The sequence below is a fragment of the Biomphalaria glabrata genome, chromosome 12, assembly GCF_947242115.1.
Source record: "Biomphalaria glabrata chromosome 12, xgBioGlab47.1, whole genome shotgun sequence".
In the NCBI taxonomy this organism is placed as follows: domain Eukaryota; kingdom Metazoa; phylum Mollusca; class Gastropoda; family Planorbidae; genus Biomphalaria; species Biomphalaria glabrata.
This window is the reverse complement of record NC_074722.1, coordinates 33,765,452-33,783,546: the sequence shown is the minus strand read 5'-3', so window position 1 is coordinate 33,783,546 and position 18,095 is coordinate 33,765,452. Positions and strand designations below refer to the sequence as shown.

Sequence of the window (18,095 nt, the reverse complement as noted above, 5' to 3'; positions counted from 1 at the left end):
AGCTAGAGTATGTGTAATTGGGTGTGCATTTTTTTCCCGAGTAAGTGTGTGTGTGTGCGTGAGTATGTAAGTGTGGCTGCATGTTTCATTTTTTTTCCCGAGTAAGTGTGTGTGTGTGCGTGAGTATGTAAGTGTGGCTGCATGTTTGTGTATGAATGTTTTGATGATAAAATCTCCGAGTTTTCCGTTTATTTCCTAGGAAACAGCGGTGAAGACAGTTTCTAGAAAATAAACGTAAATTATGAATGTACCGTTGGGCTATCCACAAATTCACTTCCGCAACTTGGTGAGCAGGGGACTTGCAGTTGACAATAAATTCCATCTTTAAATTCGTTAATTTTTATGAATTTCTTATCTTATTGTTGGAATGTTCTCGAAAGAGGTCGTGTGTTCTAAAACAAGACACATTTTTCTTTAGCAAGGTTTTATTATGTACGCTTTTTTCACGTGTTTGCGATTCGATCATGGAATGGATTCTCTGAAACATGAAAACTCACCCTTTGTGCAGTTTAAATTTAGCGATTGGTTGTAGATCAAATATTTGTTAGCTACAGTAATTGAAATATATATTTATGGAGGAACCTCTTTATGCTGTAAACATTCTAATTTATCTATAGTATTGTGATCACGTTAGCCTGGTAGTTATTGTAGCTATTCACACAAGCGTTTTTAGATATTGGAGATTTTCAGACATTGGGGTAAAACTATAAATAAATATCATTTTGGTGTATCCGGTGTAACGGAAGTGTTGATAAGCTAGGCTTTTTTTACAAGGCAAAATGAACATTTTGTGTGCACTATTTTTTTTAGCACGACAGAAGCATATTTTTATAATCTAGTAGCACAGACTTATTTCAATTTAAATGAAGTATTAGACTTTAACTCTATGAATTGAAACCGAATTGGCAACTAACTAGCAGTAGCAAAGGGAATGTAATACGAAGATAAACTGTCACGCATTGAGATGGCGTTGAAAGTAGAGCTCAATTCGTTTTTTATTTAGTTGGCAACAGTGAAGCTCAATTTAGGGTCCTTGACATTGGTTATCTAGCTTAAAGTGAAACTCTCCAATGGGTCTAGGATATCTGTCTTATGGGAGATGTTCACTACCAACTAAACAATATAAATGACGCTAATGTAAACCTCAATGCTGCCAACTAATATACATATTCACCCGAATTACAAAGAATGTGAAAATTATTTATTGAATGCACAATTGTTTTTTTTTTTAAATTTAGTCTGAAGTTGCCCCACTGTCATAGAGTGAAAGTCTAAAGCTTCCTCATGTGGAAATGATTTTGTGATACAAACAGATGAGGTTAGAAAAATTGGATTCCGCTTGCTAAAAAAGTGCAACAACATTTTTATATAACTTTTAAATAACAAAGCTTCTCAACACTTGTAGTTTGGATTTCACCATTAACAAAAATTTCACAAGAGGAAGTGCCAAATGAGACACTAAATTCTTACTATGCAGTCTAGAACTGCCTCAGAAAGTTTACGGATTTTTCTTTTGTTTGGGCGTCTTAGATTTTGCGTACTAGACTCTTGACATTGCTTAATATCCTAATAACTCATAAGTGGCTGGCCGCCAGTATGAAAAATAAAAGCCATTATTTTGAATGCATGAAACAGAGGCAGGGTAATTTAGACACAGAAACTCAGCACTGGAAGGAAGGAGTTCGATGCGAAATATGTTTGAGACTATCTCGAATTGGTGTTCCCCACTAAGTTGTATTGTTTATATTTTAGGTGCAGGCCTGATTCTTGAAATCTGGATCCCATGGGAAACAGAAACAGCACCAGTACCAGTGTGTTGTATAGACCATCTTTGTCGTTATTGGAGTTGTAAGTTTGCTCTCTCTAATGTTTAGTTTTGTTACCATCTCTAATGTTTAGCTTTATTGCCCTCACTAATGTTTAGTTTTGTTACCATCTTTAATATTTAGCTTTATTGCTCTCTCTAATGTTTAGCTTTGTTATCATCTCTAATGTTTAGCTTTATTGCCCTCACTAATGTTTAGTTTTGTTACCATCTTTAATGTTTAGCTTTATTGCTCTCTCTGTTGTTTAGCTTTGTTATCATCTCTAATGTTTAGCTTTATTGCCCTCTCTAATGTTTAGATTTATTGCCCTCTCTAATGTTTAGCTTTATCGCACAGCTAATGTTTAGTTTTGTTACCATCTCTAATGTTTAGCTTTATTGCCCTCACTAATGTTTAGTTTTGTTACCATCTTTAATATTGAGCTTTATTGCTCTCTCTAATGTTTAGCTTTATTGCCCTCTCTAATGTTTAGCTTTATTGCCCTCTCAAATGTTGATTACCCTCTCTAATGTTTAGCTTTATCGCACTCTCTAATGTTTAGCTTTGTTACCATCTCTAATGTTTAGCTTTATTGCCCTCTCTAATGTTTAGCTTTATTGCCCTCTCTAAATTTTAGCTTTGTTACCATCTCTAATGTTTAGCTTTATTGCCCTCTCTAATGTTTAGCTTTATCGCACTCGCTAATGTTTAGTTTTGTCACCATCTCTAATGTTTAGCTTTATCGCACTCTCTAATGTTTAGCTTTATTGCCCTCTCTAATGTTTAGCTTTATCGCACTCTCTAATGTTTAGCTTTATCGCACTCGCTAATGTTTAGTTTTGTCACCATCTCTAATGTTTAGCTTTATCGCACTCTCTAATGTTTAGCTTTATCGCACTCTCTAATGTTTAGCTTTGTTACCATCTCTAATGTTTAGCTTTATTGCCCTCGCTAATGTTTAGTTTTGTCACCATCTCTAATGCTTAGCTTTATCGCACTCTCTAATGTTTAGCTTTATTGCCCTCTCTAATGTTGATTGCCCTATCAGATCAGATGCTTTGGTTTATTAACCTCTCTAATGTTTATCTTTATCTAGTAGAACTAGAAGGGATTTGTATATAAAGAACATTAACATCACTCTTTTCGCAGGAGTAGGTCACCAGAGGAGGATGAAGCCAATTACGTAAGAGAAAGAGAGGTAGACAAATACATGACCAAGAAACTGGGTAAACTGCTGCTGACCTGTGACATCTGCTGCAATTTGTTTGATTTCGCGGAGCACGCACCCAAGTCTTTAAGCTGCCAGCATACCATCTGTTTATACTGTTTGAAGAATATCCACGAGAGAGATGGTAGAAACAGAGAGCTGCCTTGCCCCAAGTGTCGACGTGTCTTCCGATGGGAGGGCAGCCTCAAAGATGTCCCGAACGACCACAAAATTGTGAAGCTCATAGATTTTCTAGCCGAGAATGCTAAGGGCAATGTCAATGTTTGCTTGTCTCATGGACTGAAACGTTTGAAGCTATTTTGCACTACTTGCGAGGCCCCTCTTTGTAAAGAGTGCAGCACCACGAATCACACAGCAGGTCACAGATTCGTTGCCATTGAAGAAGGGATGGCGCCTAAGCTAGAAACAGCAACGGAGATATTGACGGAGGCCAGACTAGTTTTGTCAAAGCTCCAGCAGCGACAGTCAAGTCTTCTTGATATGATGGGAAATATCAACATAATGAAGGACATTAGTGAAGTGGAGATCGATGAAATATTTGAAGGACTTAGACTGGACCTGGACATTCGTAAAAACCAGCTGAAAGATATACTCCACGAGAAGTGCGCCTCAAGCAAAGCCAAAATCACCGAAAGACGCAAACAGCTGAGTCACATTGAAGGCGTCTACAAGAAGCAGGCAATGAACCTCGCAACTGCGGTGGAGAAGAAAGATTTCGTTCGGCTGTGCACGCTGATGATGACCTCTCAGCAGGTTCATGAATCCGTGTGGCCCATGGCCGACTATGATGATGAGGATTTGGAGCCGCACATCGCCTTCAATATTCCCCAAAATATGCATCTTGTCACGCAGCTTAAGAACATTGGTGAGATTGAAGAAAAACCGTTATCGGAAGACGACATTGAAACGAGCGTACTGGAAGGGTAAGCCAAATCCTTAGCTGCAACTGCCAATATCTGTTAGAAAAAAATTTGACTCAAACAAACAAACAATATACTTTCCATTATTAAATCATGAAATCTTTCAGACTGTACTCAGGCCTATATTGCAGATTGCCACTAATAGGGGATAACTATAAATAGAAAGCTATGTGGTGTATCTGGTGTACAGAATAAAGGAAGAGTTAAAAGAGTTTTAAAAGTTTATAATGATTTTTCAACTCTAAGATGATAAAAATTCTCTTCGCAAAGATAGTTTTATACTTTAACAAATGAACATACTAATTATAGTCCATTCATTTCATATTTTAATCACATTAACATTAAAATTAGTTTTTCTAAAGCATTTTTCATTCTTTCGTTCACTAAAGATGCGAAGCCGTGTTGAGATATATTCTAATAGTTTCATTCATGAATCGCGTAATCTAATAAAAAAGGTCACGCATGCGCAGAATGGACTATATCCAAGATAAGTCTAGATCTAGATCTATGTCTAACTCAAGATCTACTTTATACTTTAACACATGTACATACAAAATTACGTCTATTCATTAAAAATTTTGACCCAATATCTGTAGGCCTACAAGCAAATGTTTTTATTTGAAAAATGAATTTAAGTCGATAAGCTATTTTGATAGCTCCATTCATACTATTTTTACATACAGGCATTCACGCATTCGCTTTACTTATAAAATTATTATTTCGTTTAATTGTTTACAAATCACTCTCAGTGACTATATCGAAAGTGATACGCAAATTAAGACCCGCGGGTAACATATGGCTAGTATATATATATATAATAGGTGCCGGTACTCATTGATTAGGTGCCGGTACTCAGTAGCTGATTTTAACTTTTAACAACTACAAATTAATAATATACGTTAAAATACAAGAAAAGTAATAATTTATTCAAAAAGGTGAGTACCGTCACAAAACAAAAAAAGCCTGTGTTCTGGCCCAACTTCCGGGCCAAAACTATTTTTTGTATTATCTCAAAGTGTTGTTTTTTTTTTTAGTCACTTTCTAAGTCACATACATTTCTTCTTATAAGATCACAAAGATGTAAGTGTACATATGTAAATAAGAGTACATTTTCTTTCCCAGGTCAAAGCTGGATCACGCCTTTGGAGTGTGCTTCCCATTCATTACACCGGAGTGATGCGCTCAAGGGTTGAAGTGTGTCAGGGAAGGTCGGTCTACATATGGACGTGTGTCAACGGAGTAGCCACGACAAACTTCGATGTACATAAAGTTCAATTTAATGTTTTAAAAAGCTGATTATATCCCTTGATATAGATACAAAGATAAGAGAGAGGGAGAATGATAAGAGGGAGGGACAATGATAAAAGAGAGAGAGAGAGTGATAAGAGAGAGAAAGATGAAGGAGAATGATAAAAGAAGGACAAGAGAAAGAATGATAAGAGGAAGAATGGTAATAGAGGGAGAATGATAAGATGATGATAAGAGAGAGGGAGGATGATAAGAGAGAGGGAGAATGATAAGAGAGAGGGAGAATGATAAGATAGAGAATGATAACAGAGGGAGAATGATAAGATAGAGGGAGAATGATAAAATAGAGGGAGAATGATAACAGAGGGAGAATGATAAGAGAGAGGGAGAATGATAGGAGAATGATAAGAGAGAGGGAGAATGATAAGAGAGAGGGAGAATAATAGATAGGGAAAGATAAAAGAGAGAGGAATGCTAAGAGTGAATGATAAGAGTGAATGATTAGAGATAGAGAATGATTAGATACTAAATGATAAGAGAGGGAGAATAATAAGAGAGAATGATAATAGAGAATGATTATATATCGAATAATAATAGAGAATGATTATAGATAGAATAATAAGAGAGAGAATGATAAGAGAAAATGATTATAGATAGAAGGATAAGAGAGAGTGTGATAAGAGAGAATGAATAAGAGATGGTACATGAGTGAGAGAGACACATAATCAAAAAAAAATAACGTGTTCGAGACTTGAGACAATGATGAGCAAACGTCAAACGATATCTACTTAGCAAAACAAAAAGACAGATAGAATTTAGCTCATAGAAAGTGAGAAAGAGAGAGTGAAAGAGAGATCAGACCAAGTAAATTTTGATCAACTTCTGTAATTTATCGATTCATGCTTTGACACAGATAATCAATGTAGATCAAATCTTCTCAACACTCCCAATAGTGCCCAACTTGACCAAAATGACTTGTTATTTAGTGTTGCCTATTTATGCTTCCAGAATGAATGGAGTGACTCAATGGAGTGACTCAAGCGTGTTTGGCTGACACATTACTGCATTCCTTTTTTCCTTGACTTGGAAGAATAATCTTTGTTGTAAAGAAAAGTAAAATGAAGTTCCTCTTTCACACCTTTCAATCTATAGGGCAGTTGATGTAAAGGTCATTTGATACCATGGTGTAACGAGGATGTCATGTGGCCAGCACAACGGCCAACACAATAGAGTTGGGCGGATTCCTAAAAATCCCGAAATTCAAAACCCCAATGTTCACCAAGATTCGAACCCAAGTCCTTTCGGTTCGGGAAACAAGCGCTTTACCACCCAGCCACTACTCCCCCTAACCTCTTTATTTATAATTGTCATTAATTAGACATTAATTAGACATTTTTTTTTCCTAAACAGTGAATTAATAGTTTGGGGCAGGGTGTTCAAGTGGTCAATCACGAGTTCGGGTCGTGAATACTGGGGGGGGGGGGGGTTTAAGGTTTAGGATTTTTATGATGTCCCTGAGTCCGTCCATGCCTAATTTGAATGTGACAATTAGTTGACGAAAATAGACGCGGTCACACATTCAGCTATATGAATGACAAGCTTTGAAATGACCGGGGGATGAAGTGACCGGGGGATGAAATGACCGGGGATGAAGTGACCGGGGATGAAGTGACCAAGGATGAAGTGACCAGGGGATGAAATGACCAGGGGATGAAATGACCAGGGGATGAAATGACCGGGGATGAAGTGACCGGGGGATGAAATGACCGGGGATGAAATGACCGGGGATGAAGTGACCGGGGGATGAAGTGACCAGGGGATGAAATGACCAGGGGATGACATGACCGGGGATGAAATGACCGGGGATGAAGTGACCGGGGATGAAGTGACCGGGAACCGAAAACAATTTATGAGAGTCCATCAGTGCTTTTGTTTTCTGTACACCGGATACACCAATAAAGAGTTGCCTCCCATTTTCATGGAACTCTTCAGTCTACTTTTAAAATGTCAATTGTTCAATATTTTCATGTATATGGCGTATTTTATTCTTGTATTTATTAAGCACCCAGCATGACACCTGTACTGGCATAATTACATCATGTACAGTAAAAACGAATTGATTTATTAATGTGTGTGGTTTTTTTTGTGTGTTTAAGTTTCTATATTTTATTGTATTCGAGTATCTATCTATCTATCTATCTATCTATCTATCTATCTATCTATCTATCTATCTATCTATCTATCTATCTATCTATCTATCTATCTATCTATCTATCTATCTATCTATCTATCTATCTATCTATCTATCTATCTATCTATCTATCTATCTATCTATCTATCTATCTATCTATCTATCTATCTATCTATCTATCTATCTATCTATCTATCTATCTATCTATCTATCTATCTATCTATCTATCTATCTATCTATCTATCTATCTATCTATCTATCTATCTATCTATCTATCTATCTATCTATCTATCTATCTATCTATCTATCTATCTATCTATCTATCTATCTATCTATCTATCTATCTATCTATCTATCTATCTATCTATCTATCTATCTATCTATCTATCTATCTATCTATCTATCTATCTATCTATCTATCTATCTATCTATCTATCTATCTATCTATCTATCTATCTATCTATCTATCTATCTATCTATCTATCTATCTATCTATCTATCTATCTATCTATCTATCTATCTATCTATCTATCTATCTATCTATCTATCTATCTATCTATCTATCTATCTATCTATCTATCTATCTATCTATCTATCTATCTATCTATCTATCTATCTATCTAATCTATCTATCTATCTATCTATCTATCTATCTATCTATCTATCTATCTATCTATCTATCTATCTATCTATCTATATATATATATATATATATATATATATATATTGCCTAATACATTAATTGCGCATTAAAATAATTTACTTAATTACCAGGAAACAAGTACACTTTTCAAATTGCCTTCCTGTTTGCACACGCCTCACAATTAGAATATCCTAGCCAGAATATTTACAAATGTACAGTTATCCTATTACAAGCCATTACACAGTCAACACTAATGGGATGCGAAAAAAGATTATTTGTATTTTTTTTTAACAATTACTTTTTTTTAAATTGCTGTCAAATTTCAAATAAAAAAATAAGCATTGACAAAGTATGTGTAAAAATAGTATGATTCTTTATAAACATTATATACATGTAAACAAAAATTATAACACACAAAGAGGACAGGAAATAACAATTCATAAAATAAAATAATGAGTTCTCCCTCATAAATTGATTTGAGTACAATCCCCTTATCTACAAAACTAATACTAACCTGATTAAAACGATTACGGGATTTCTTTTTCAACTTGATATTTGATGACTTCCGGAGTTTATTCAGCTTAAAACTTGGAAAAGAAAAAAGGGGGGGGGAGGTAATGACCACAAGACACTCTCATAAAACAATGGTTGCAGAAATAATTCAGTAAGTTAAGGGCTAAGGGTACTATATTTTGTCTTTTGTGGAGCCGAGATGAGTGAAGCTTTAAATCTCAAAAGTTGAAGAGCTGCTTAGATCTCAAAGGGTTAAATAATAGTTGCTTAGATCTCAAAGGGTTACATAATAGTTGCTTAGATCTCAAAGGGTTACATAATAGTTGCTTAGATCTCAAAGGGTTACATAATAGTTGCTTAGATCTCAAAGGGTTACATAATAGTTGCTTAGATCTCAAAGGGTTACATAATAGTTGCTTAGATCTCACTCAAAGGGTTACATAATAGTTGCTTGATCGTAATTGTATGAACATTCGTGTACAAGACGAAACTCCAACAACTATGAAAAACAGAATTATGGAAGACATGAAGAGATGATGAAAAACATGAACAAATTATGGAAGACATGAACAGATGATGAAAAATATGAACAAATTATGGAAGACATGAACAGATGATGAAAAATATGAACAAATTATGGAAAACATGAACAAATTATGGAAAACATGAACAAATTATGGAAAACATGAACAAATTATGGAAAACATGAACAAATTATGAAAGACATGAACAGATGATGAAAAACATGAACAAATTATGGAAGACATGAACAGATGATGAAAAACATGAACAAATTATGGAAGACATGAACAGATGATGAAAAACATGAACAAATTATGGAAGACATGAACAGATTATGAAAAACATGAACAAATTATGAAAGACATGAACAGATTATGAAAAACATGAACAAATTATGAAAGACATGAACAGATTATGAAAAACATGAACAAATTATGAAAGACATGAACAAATTATGGAAAACATGAACAAATTATGGAAAACATGAACAAATTATGGAAAACATGAACAAATTATGGAAAACATGAACAAATTATGAAAGACATGAACAGATGATGAAAAACATGAACAAATTATGGAAGACATGAACAGATGATGAAAAATATGAACAAATTATGGAAAACATGAACAAATTATGGAAAACATGAACAAATTATGGAAAACATGAACAAATTATGAAAGACATGAACAAATTATGGAAAACATGAACAAATTTTAGGAGACATGAACAAATGATGAAAATCTCGAACAATCTACGAACAAGTGTGAAAAGCAAAAAGCTGAATCTATTTCATTTTTTTTCAAATTAAAAAAAAAAATATTAATAATAACATAAAGCTAAAGATGTAGTTTTTGTTGAATTATAATTTAACGTGAGTATAATATACCAAGTGTATACAATAATGAAATTTAAAAAAAGAAGATTAAATGTAAAAGCAATTACATAATTGTTTTGTTTTCATTTGCAAATAATTGTAACTACAAATTGCAGTTTGGTTGGGGCCTTATTTTGGTACAGGAAACCAACAAAATAAATATTGTGTAAAGTCGATAAGTTCTTCTTTCAGACCTTGCGATCAACGACAGGGCAGATGACGTTAAGGTCATTTGATTCTTTGGCCAACGGTTAACGAGGTATCATGTGTCCAGCACAAAGACCAACCGCCTTTACTTTTCCCCCAACTAATGTAAAGTACCCATTATAGTTGGTTGGGCTTAGGGGCGCTCTAAAAATCCCGAAATTCAAAATTCCAGTCTTTTACAGAGATTTGAACCCAGGACCGCAGGTTCAAGCGCTTAACCACTCAGCCACCGCGCCCCACTATGAAGATCGATATCACGAAATAAGATGATGAATATAAGTCTCATGGGTAAAGACTACAAATATTGGGATCGACTGCAGGAAAGATGCTTTTATAAAAGACATCATTGATTTAACATTACACATTGAAACGGAACTACTTGCGGTGGCGTACCTAGGGTACTTGATGCCGAGTGCGACAGCTCCTTTTGATTCATCCTAATTAAATCACCGAACATATTTTTAATGTGATGCCCACATAGCACTACATTTTTCAGTTATGGGGGTCTGTCTATGGTGTCGGTCTGTCTATGGAGTCGGTCTGTCTATGGTGTCGGTCTGTCTATGGTGTCAGGCTGACCGGACATGATCTTTTTAGACGCAGACCAATAAATCGGAATCTAGGGTCCTTCTTATTCTTGCCAGCTTTTTGCTGCTGAGCTGTCAGCTCTTTTGCAGACTGTACCAAGTAAAAATAGTGTGCTGTTTTCTTCAGTTGTTCAGCACTGCCGTACAGGGTGTTGGTTATGTTGGGCTGAAGTGGTAGTAGGGTCTGCCTAAGGTGGATTAGGAAGGGGCATTCAAAAAGGTTATGGTTTACGGTTTCATAAGGGTGGGCGCAGTTTCTATAAAGGGGGAGTTGTGTGGGATTTATTTTATTGAGATGGTAATTTAACAGAGGTGTGTGTCCTGTCCTTAGTTGGAAGATTGTAGATTGCTCTTTGCGGAGGAGGAAGTTAATACTGTCCAGTTTGTTAGGCATTATTTCTTTGTACATGGCTCTGCCAGTGTTTCCTGTTGCCCATTGGTTGATTGTTGATTAACATTGACCTTAGGGTGAGGTAGTTAACAGGTCTATCTGGTTTTTCCATAGATGATTCTGCTTTTGAAAGCTTATCTGCCCTTTCATTTCCCATGACGCCAATGTGTCCAGGGATCTACTGTAATGTAATGTTGATGTTTAATTTGATGCCCATCACCACCAGATGCCCAGTGCGGCCTGCACAGACCACACATTGCTAGTTACGTCTTTGCTTTCTGCAGATAGAAGCTGACGGATAATGTTAGCAGTACTATAACTATGTGTCAAATTTGAATAGAAAGCAACTTTCTAATGGCAACAGCTGCAACCACTTTAAAGTTTATTGCAATATTGTCATAATGCAATCGAAAACTTGTTTGTCTGGTATACTGACATACATCACATAAATGATGAACCTTTATAAGTAGAGTTCAAGACATGACTAGAACAATGGAATTCATATCAGAAGAAACCCTCCAGGACAATGGTCATTGCAAATACGGAACTATCCTTAGACGTTCAAAAGTTCTAGATCTAGCTAGAATTAGCAACCTCTCGGACAGTGACATCGTAGACCTAGCAAGGCTTGTCAACAACTTTCGTCGTTATAGGCGCTTTGGGTCCCGACTTTAGACGAGAGAAACGGAAATTACCGAATTCGTTGGCAATGCCTGGAGTTTGCTAACATATATGTATGATGCGTGTGTGTCGATGTTAAGTGCACTTCTCTTAAAGTATTAACAAAACACAAAAAACACACACATATTGACAAGGTATTAGAGGAAAAGAAACCTTTACAATTGTTCGTTGACAAAGAAGGTTGGAATCAACTTTTTCACTATTGTCTTTGCAAGGTAAATATCGCCCCAGTCGAGCCTACTGGATTCATAATTGTTTTGTTCTTGTGTTTAATACCATTGTTAATGTGTGTTTAGTTTAATTGTTTGAATGTGTTTAATGAAAAGGCTAGTTAGATTTTAATGTAATTGTCCTATTGTGTTTAAGGTATGTGTTTAATGTAATAGTTATATTGTGTTTAATGTAATTGTTTAAATATGTCTAATGTAAGTGTGTTTAATGTGATTTGTCGTGTATATTCGTTGTGACTTTGTTCGTTCCATGTAACGGCTCGGGTGCGTTTAATGGTCACGTGTGTTTAATGGTCACGTGTGTTTAATGGCCACCGTGTGTTTAATGCAGATTTGGTCATGTCTTTAACTCAAGTGTTCGTACACTTGTTCTTCAGCGAAATTTTTGATACAACAATCGTAGACGCCGTCATCTATTCTCTCATAAATGTTCTCTTGACCACCAGACATATCAACATACAGTTTGTGGCAGCTTTCAAACGATTGGCCGCCTAGTGGCAGCTGTCCCTCTGACCAGCATGCCGCTCCCGCTGATCCTTGGCTTTTCCCTTTGCATATCGCCTCTCCTGATCCTAGCAGTAAACTTTTGCTTGATTCTTCCGCTGGCCATGAGCTGCAGACAGGCTTCTCCATTGTTAGATCATAGAAGGTATTGTCAAAGTTAAATCCTGTCAATAAGGAAAAAGTTACTTAGAATAGTAACAAGAACATGAAAAACATTTTAAAAATACGTTTTTAAATAGGACAATACATCCTTTATTACACTTACAATATAATAAATTAAAATATAATTAAAATAATATTTGGTTCAAACCGGGTATCGAACCCGTGACACCGTCAGCTGCTAGAAAGTAAGCTGTTTCTGATTGCGGACAATGCACACTTGTGCGAATATTTATTGGTATGTTCATGATTTGGACATCTAGATCCAGCACTAGATCTAGACTTCTAATTTTGAACCCTTAAGATCTAGTTTAAATCTAGAATCTAGATGTAATCTACATGAGATGGATGCCTGGTCGTGCGATTTGCTGCGCCTATGCCTAAGGCCGGCCCTGACCAAAAGCCTCAAGAGATGGCTTGACTCAAATGTCAATGGATAATCTTCTTAAATATTAAAACTCACCATTAAAATGTTCCGAATGTCCTCCTGAACTTGTCCTGTCAATAACTTGTATATAGGCGTTCTGCTCAGACGGAGTCCTTTGATACGTCACGTGACCAGTCCATTGCTTCTTGCACCTGCTTCTGTATTTGACGATGACAATCGCTGCCACGACCGTGAAGGCCAGAGAGATGACCAGAGCTATTATCACTAATGTCCAGTTGATGGAATCCGCCTCCGCGTTCAGGACAGTGGACGTTAGTGCTGTATAGGAAGAACGACCCAAAGTATCAAGAATTGAATCTTGTAGTATTTTTGTTTTCAAGTAAAAAACAACGGTAACAGTTTCGAAAAGTCAATTTATTAATAAATATTGCTAAATAAATGTAAAAAATGTCAGTGTACTGTTTGGGGGCGCGGTGGCTGAACGGATAATCACTTGGCTTCCGAACTTGGGGGTCCTGGTTTCGAATCTCAGTGAAGATTTTGAATTTCGGGATTTTTAGGGCGCTCCTGAGTCCACCCAACTCTAATGGGTATTGACTTTAGTTGGTGAAAGTAAAAGCGGTTGGTCGTTGTGCTGGCCACATGACACCATGCTCGTTAACCGTTGGCCAAAGAAACAGATGACCTTAACATCATCTGCCCTGTATATTGCAAGGTCAGAAAGGGGAAATTTACAGTGTATTCTTTAGTACTAGTACACATTGCCATTCAGCTGTTACAACAAGTATAGTTCTAATAGTGAGAACTACGACACTAAAACCCAGGGAGACAGAAGTCCCAAGAACCAAGACTATCTCCTAAATTATTTTATGGGTGCGATTCAATAATGAGTGTGTTGTGGGCCAGAAAACTATGAAATATCACCATCACCTTGAAATCTAGTTCTAAAAAAGGTTTATATGTATATATGTTAATATGTATATGCGATTTTGAATATACTATTAACAGTTTGTGATGGTTGGATTATATTAAACTATGATTTAACTACATGTTTTAAACATGAACCGCCTTTCCCATGGTTTTAAAAATGGTGAAAATGTGTTTGAATAAAATATATTTAGTCCATTTAAGAGTAAGACTAAAGTATTTGCAAATATTTGAGTAATATGGAAAACTGTAGTAGTAAAAATCGCATATTTTCCATATCTGTCAGAACACTTACAGGTTACTATCACAACGATGTTAAGGTACTGTCTCTGCAGTGAACAGGTAATGTCAAAGCACTATCAGGGTACTAAAATAGCACAGTACGGGTTATGTCTCTGAACTGGAGAGGTACTGTCACAGCACTATCAGGGTACTATCACAGCGTTGTAAGGGTACTGTCTCTGCAGTGTAGAGGTACTGTCACAGCACTATCAGGGTACTACCTTATCACTGTAGGGCACTGTCTCTGTACTGTAGGGGTACTGTAACAGCACTATTAGGTTACTGTCGCAGCACTGTCAGGGTACTACCATAGCAGTGTAAAGGTACTGTCTCTGCACTGTAAAGGTACTGTCTCTGCACTGTAAAGGTACTGTCTCTGCACTTTCAGGGAATGAGCTAGAGCAAAGTATTTTACCATGTTGACACATAATTTCACTGTTTGGATCTACGCAGTCGGCTGGGCACGCTCCAGTCACGGGATGGCAGGTTGGTACATTGCAGACGTCACTACAGTTCATGCTACAGTCCCGACCATAGCTTCCGGAAACACAAACTGTTAATACAAAAAATGGAGCATTTTTAACGAAACTAACAACCAATTAAATCTTTCAAAACTTTCAGTCTTTGTAAATATCAATAGACAGACACTGAAAATATTAAATTCCCACAAAATTCATCCATATAAAAGACGACTAATCAACGTTTCAATCTTCATATGCAAAAAGTCAACCACTTTAATAATGTCTATTGCTTTATACTTTTAAGACGTTTCTTCAGCAACTACAAAATGGAATAGAAAACAAACCTCTATAGCTATACGAATGAGATGACAGAAGAGCAAACCACACTACGCTAAGCATCAATGTTGTGAAGGGGCTCAATGAGCCCAGGCCCACGACCATTAGGGGCCCACAGCCTGTGGTATAGCAACCATGGCTCGAAGGGCCTCATTGCGCGTGACCCCATGACTCATGACCAGTTGGGGCCCACCTGAGCCCTTGGGAATGACTTAGACTTACTTACTTAGACTTAGGTCCTCCCGCGCCGTTCGGCGCATTGGGCGGCAAGCTGTCTCCATAATGATCTGTCACTGGCAATGTCTGAAGCCTCTTCCCATCAGTGTCCACTGTTCTGAGGTCCTCCATGAAGGTGTGTCGCCAGGTAATACGAGGACGTCCCTGTTTGCGCTTTCCTCGTTTTGGCTTCCATGTTATCGCAACTCTTGGTGTGCGTAATTCATTTTGACGTAGAACATGTCCCGCAAACCTCATGCGACGCTCAGTCACAACCTCACTAAGTGTTCGACTCCCAGTTCGGCAAAGGATTTCCTTGTTTGAGATCCGGTCTGTGTAACTGACTCCCAAAAACGTCTCAGCCATCTCTGTTGAGCCACATTTAGTATTTTCTCAATTTTGACAGATGACTTCCACGTCTCACATGCATATGTAGCAGTTGGAATGACGATTGTGTTGAGAAGGTGTATTTTTGTCTCGAGTCCAATGTCTTGGCTAGTCCAAATAGGCTGCAGCCTTTGGAAAATGCTCCCTGCCTTTCCTATTCGGCACGCTACATCATGGTAAGCATCTCCATCATTTGTTATGATGCTGCCAAGGTACGTGAACTTGTCCAGCTCTTCAAGCTTTGACTCGCCAAGTCTGACGGGGACACCCTTTGCCTTATATCCCACTCGCATAATTTTAGTCTTATCCAAGTTTATGCGGAGGCCAATTTTGGGTGCCTCTCTGTCTAGGCTCTCCGTCATTCCTTGAATGCATTTATTTGTAGCCCCGAGTAGTGCAACATCATCAGCAAAGTCCAAGTCCGTCAATCGGAGTTGTTCATGCCATGGAATGACACTTAAGTTAAGAAAATAATTGCACTTCTGTAAAAACCGATTTAAAAAAATATAATCTAATAAGCTCCCTCAAAAGTACCACTAACTACTGTGAACAAATAAAATTAAAAGTCTTTGCATTTTAATGTCTTTTTGTAAATGTACGGATACTCTCAGATTAATATTTTTTTTTTTTGTCACACAAACATTTTTCTTCAACCCGCGGCCCACTGGAAGCCTGCTACGCCACTGCACACTACCAGGCATCCATCCATGCAAGATTTTACTTAGATCTAGACTATTTTACGCTTTATGATCTCAGATACATGTATTTAACGATATAGGAAAGCTTTGTTGATGTGTCAATTTAGTTCGAGGGAGTTGGGATGTTGCTTTGAATATTAATTTAGTAAAACCGACCTTAGTAAAAACCAAATATTGAATTAAGCTTATGCATATTTATTATCTTAGCAGGGCCTTTCAAACTGTTTTAGATCGAGGCGTCTGCAACAAGATCGATTCCAAGCGTACTTTTGAAGAAGACATTTAAGCAAATCTTCGTTAATACGCTTCTAGAGTCAACCCGTCTTTTTTTTATAACAGACCAGTAAAATTTCTCCCGTTGTTCAGTGGACGTCAAGTGGACGTCAAGCAGACGTCTTGCTCAGAACGAGGGTGATGACATGACGTTAAAGCTATTTATAGACTAAACGTACGTGGACTACTGCCTCAAATGTTTCTCACACTTCAGTGTAGTTAGCGTTCTTGTCCTTCGCTCTTCTGTTTAGGAGATATTTTACATTGCAGACGCCAGGAGAATTTCTGAAGCTCTGACTGAAGAGCTCGGGGCTGACTGGCTAAAAAGGGGGGGGGGTGCGAAAATATAATTTGGGGCCGGGAGGGGGCGTCATTAGTAACAGTTTGAGAAACACTGCGATAAACTGGGCCTACACAAGAAATAGAAATATAGATGTAAACAGTAGTTTTTAAGACTTTTGTGAAATTCATATTTAGTGGTTCACGTGGCTGCTGATACCTTGATCACACGCGTCGCCATAGTATCCATCTTGACATCCCAGACACAGGCCAGTGGTGACGTTACAGTGGCTGTTGTTGCACTGTTTGGGGCACGTCTGACTGCACAGGGCGCCGTGAAAGCCGATGTCACATGCTGTGAGGGGGGGAAGACAAACAGTTAATTCAAGTTCAGAATGGAGGAGGACTTCAAACCAGTAGCTAACATAATGTTTGTTTGTGTGTGTGTGCATTCGTGTGCTGGTTTCTGTCTGTGTGTTTCCTCTCTGAGATTGTAATGTGCTGGCTTGATTTTTTTTTCCCTGTGCATTACTGAGTGTGTTACTGTGTCTTCCTTTCTGGGGATGGCTGCCTGGTCGTGCGGTTTGCGCGCTAGACTATCGTTCGGACTTGTCGATGGTCCAGGGTTCAAACCCCGCCCGCTCCCATCCCCCGTCGTCCTGCGGGAGGTTTGGACTAGGAAGTAATTATATTCAACTCTGAAGGAACATCTGAATTAAGTAAAACATTTTACAAACATTTTACATTCTGTGTAGGTATGTGTGTGTTACTGAGTGCCTCTTAGTGTGGTTAGATACTATTACAAGTCTTGGTATTTTCAGAACTATGCCCGATGACCTTCACCGTGTTTCCGGAAATACTTTAATTTACGAAAAAAAAACAAGAAATTTTATCTTCAAGATGAAAAAACGACAACGTTTGATGGTGCTCTGTGACATTTCTCTACATTATTTATTACTCTAGTATTCATTCAAGTGTGTTTTAGTTTATTGTATTTAATATCATTTAAATAAACAATGCCTAGACCACGCAAAGATCGTCTTAAGAAGTTCCATGGTAATAGGTTTAAAAAAAAAACAAACTTAGTCTAGATCTAGATGATACTGAAATTGAGTCTAGATCTAGCGAGACTGAAGTCAGTGAA

General features: G+C 37.2%; 2 protein-coding genes across 10 annotated transcripts in view; one reads left to right on the top strand and one right to left on the bottom strand.

Annotated features, from left to right (window-relative positions):
- The first annotated feature begins 200 nt into the window (after positions 1 to 200).
- LOC106068379 (tripartite motif containing 13-like) lies at positions 201 to 7,329 on the top strand. 4 transcript variants are annotated; one of them, XM_013227723.2, is made up of 4 exons: positions 201 to 286; positions 1,753 to 1,848; positions 2,955 to 3,956; positions 5,076 to 7,329. In XM_013227723.2, the coding sequence occupies exons 2-4, from the start codon at positions 1,784 to 1,786 to the stop codon at positions 5,128 to 5,130; spliced, it is 1,122 nt and encodes a 373-aa protein (XP_013083177.2). In that variant the 5' UTR covers positions 201 to 286; positions 1,753 to 1,783; the 3' UTR covers positions 5,131 to 7,329. The 4 variants fall into 4 exon arrangements, with proteins under 4 accessions (XP_013083177.2, XP_055862194.1, XP_013083184.2 ...); XM_056006219.1 differs by lacking the exon at positions 201 to 286 and adding an exon at positions 294 to 432; XM_013227730.2 differs by lacking the exon at positions 201 to 286 and adding an exon at positions 429 to 543.
- Positions 7,330 to 10,426: 3,097 nt separating this feature from the next.
- Positions 10,427 to 18,095, bottom strand: part of LOC106068399 (multiple epidermal growth factor-like domains protein 10) — a 37,565-nt gene continuing 29,896 nt past the window's right edge. For all 6 annotated transcript variants that reach the window (XM_056006177.1, XM_056006181.1, XM_056006178.1 and 3 more), the window contains 4 exons: positions 17,172 to 17,306; positions 14,717 to 14,854; positions 13,168 to 13,410; positions 10,427 to 12,709 (listed from right to left, as the gene is read on the bottom strand). In XM_056006177.1, coding sequence (XP_055862152.1) covers positions 12,387 to 12,709; positions 13,168 to 13,410; positions 14,717 to 14,854; positions 17,172 to 17,306 — 839 coding nt within the window. In that variant the 3' untranslated portion in view covers positions 10,427 to 12,386. The remainder of the gene's footprint in view (positions 12,710 to 13,167; positions 13,411 to 14,716; positions 14,855 to 17,171; positions 17,307 to 18,095) is intronic.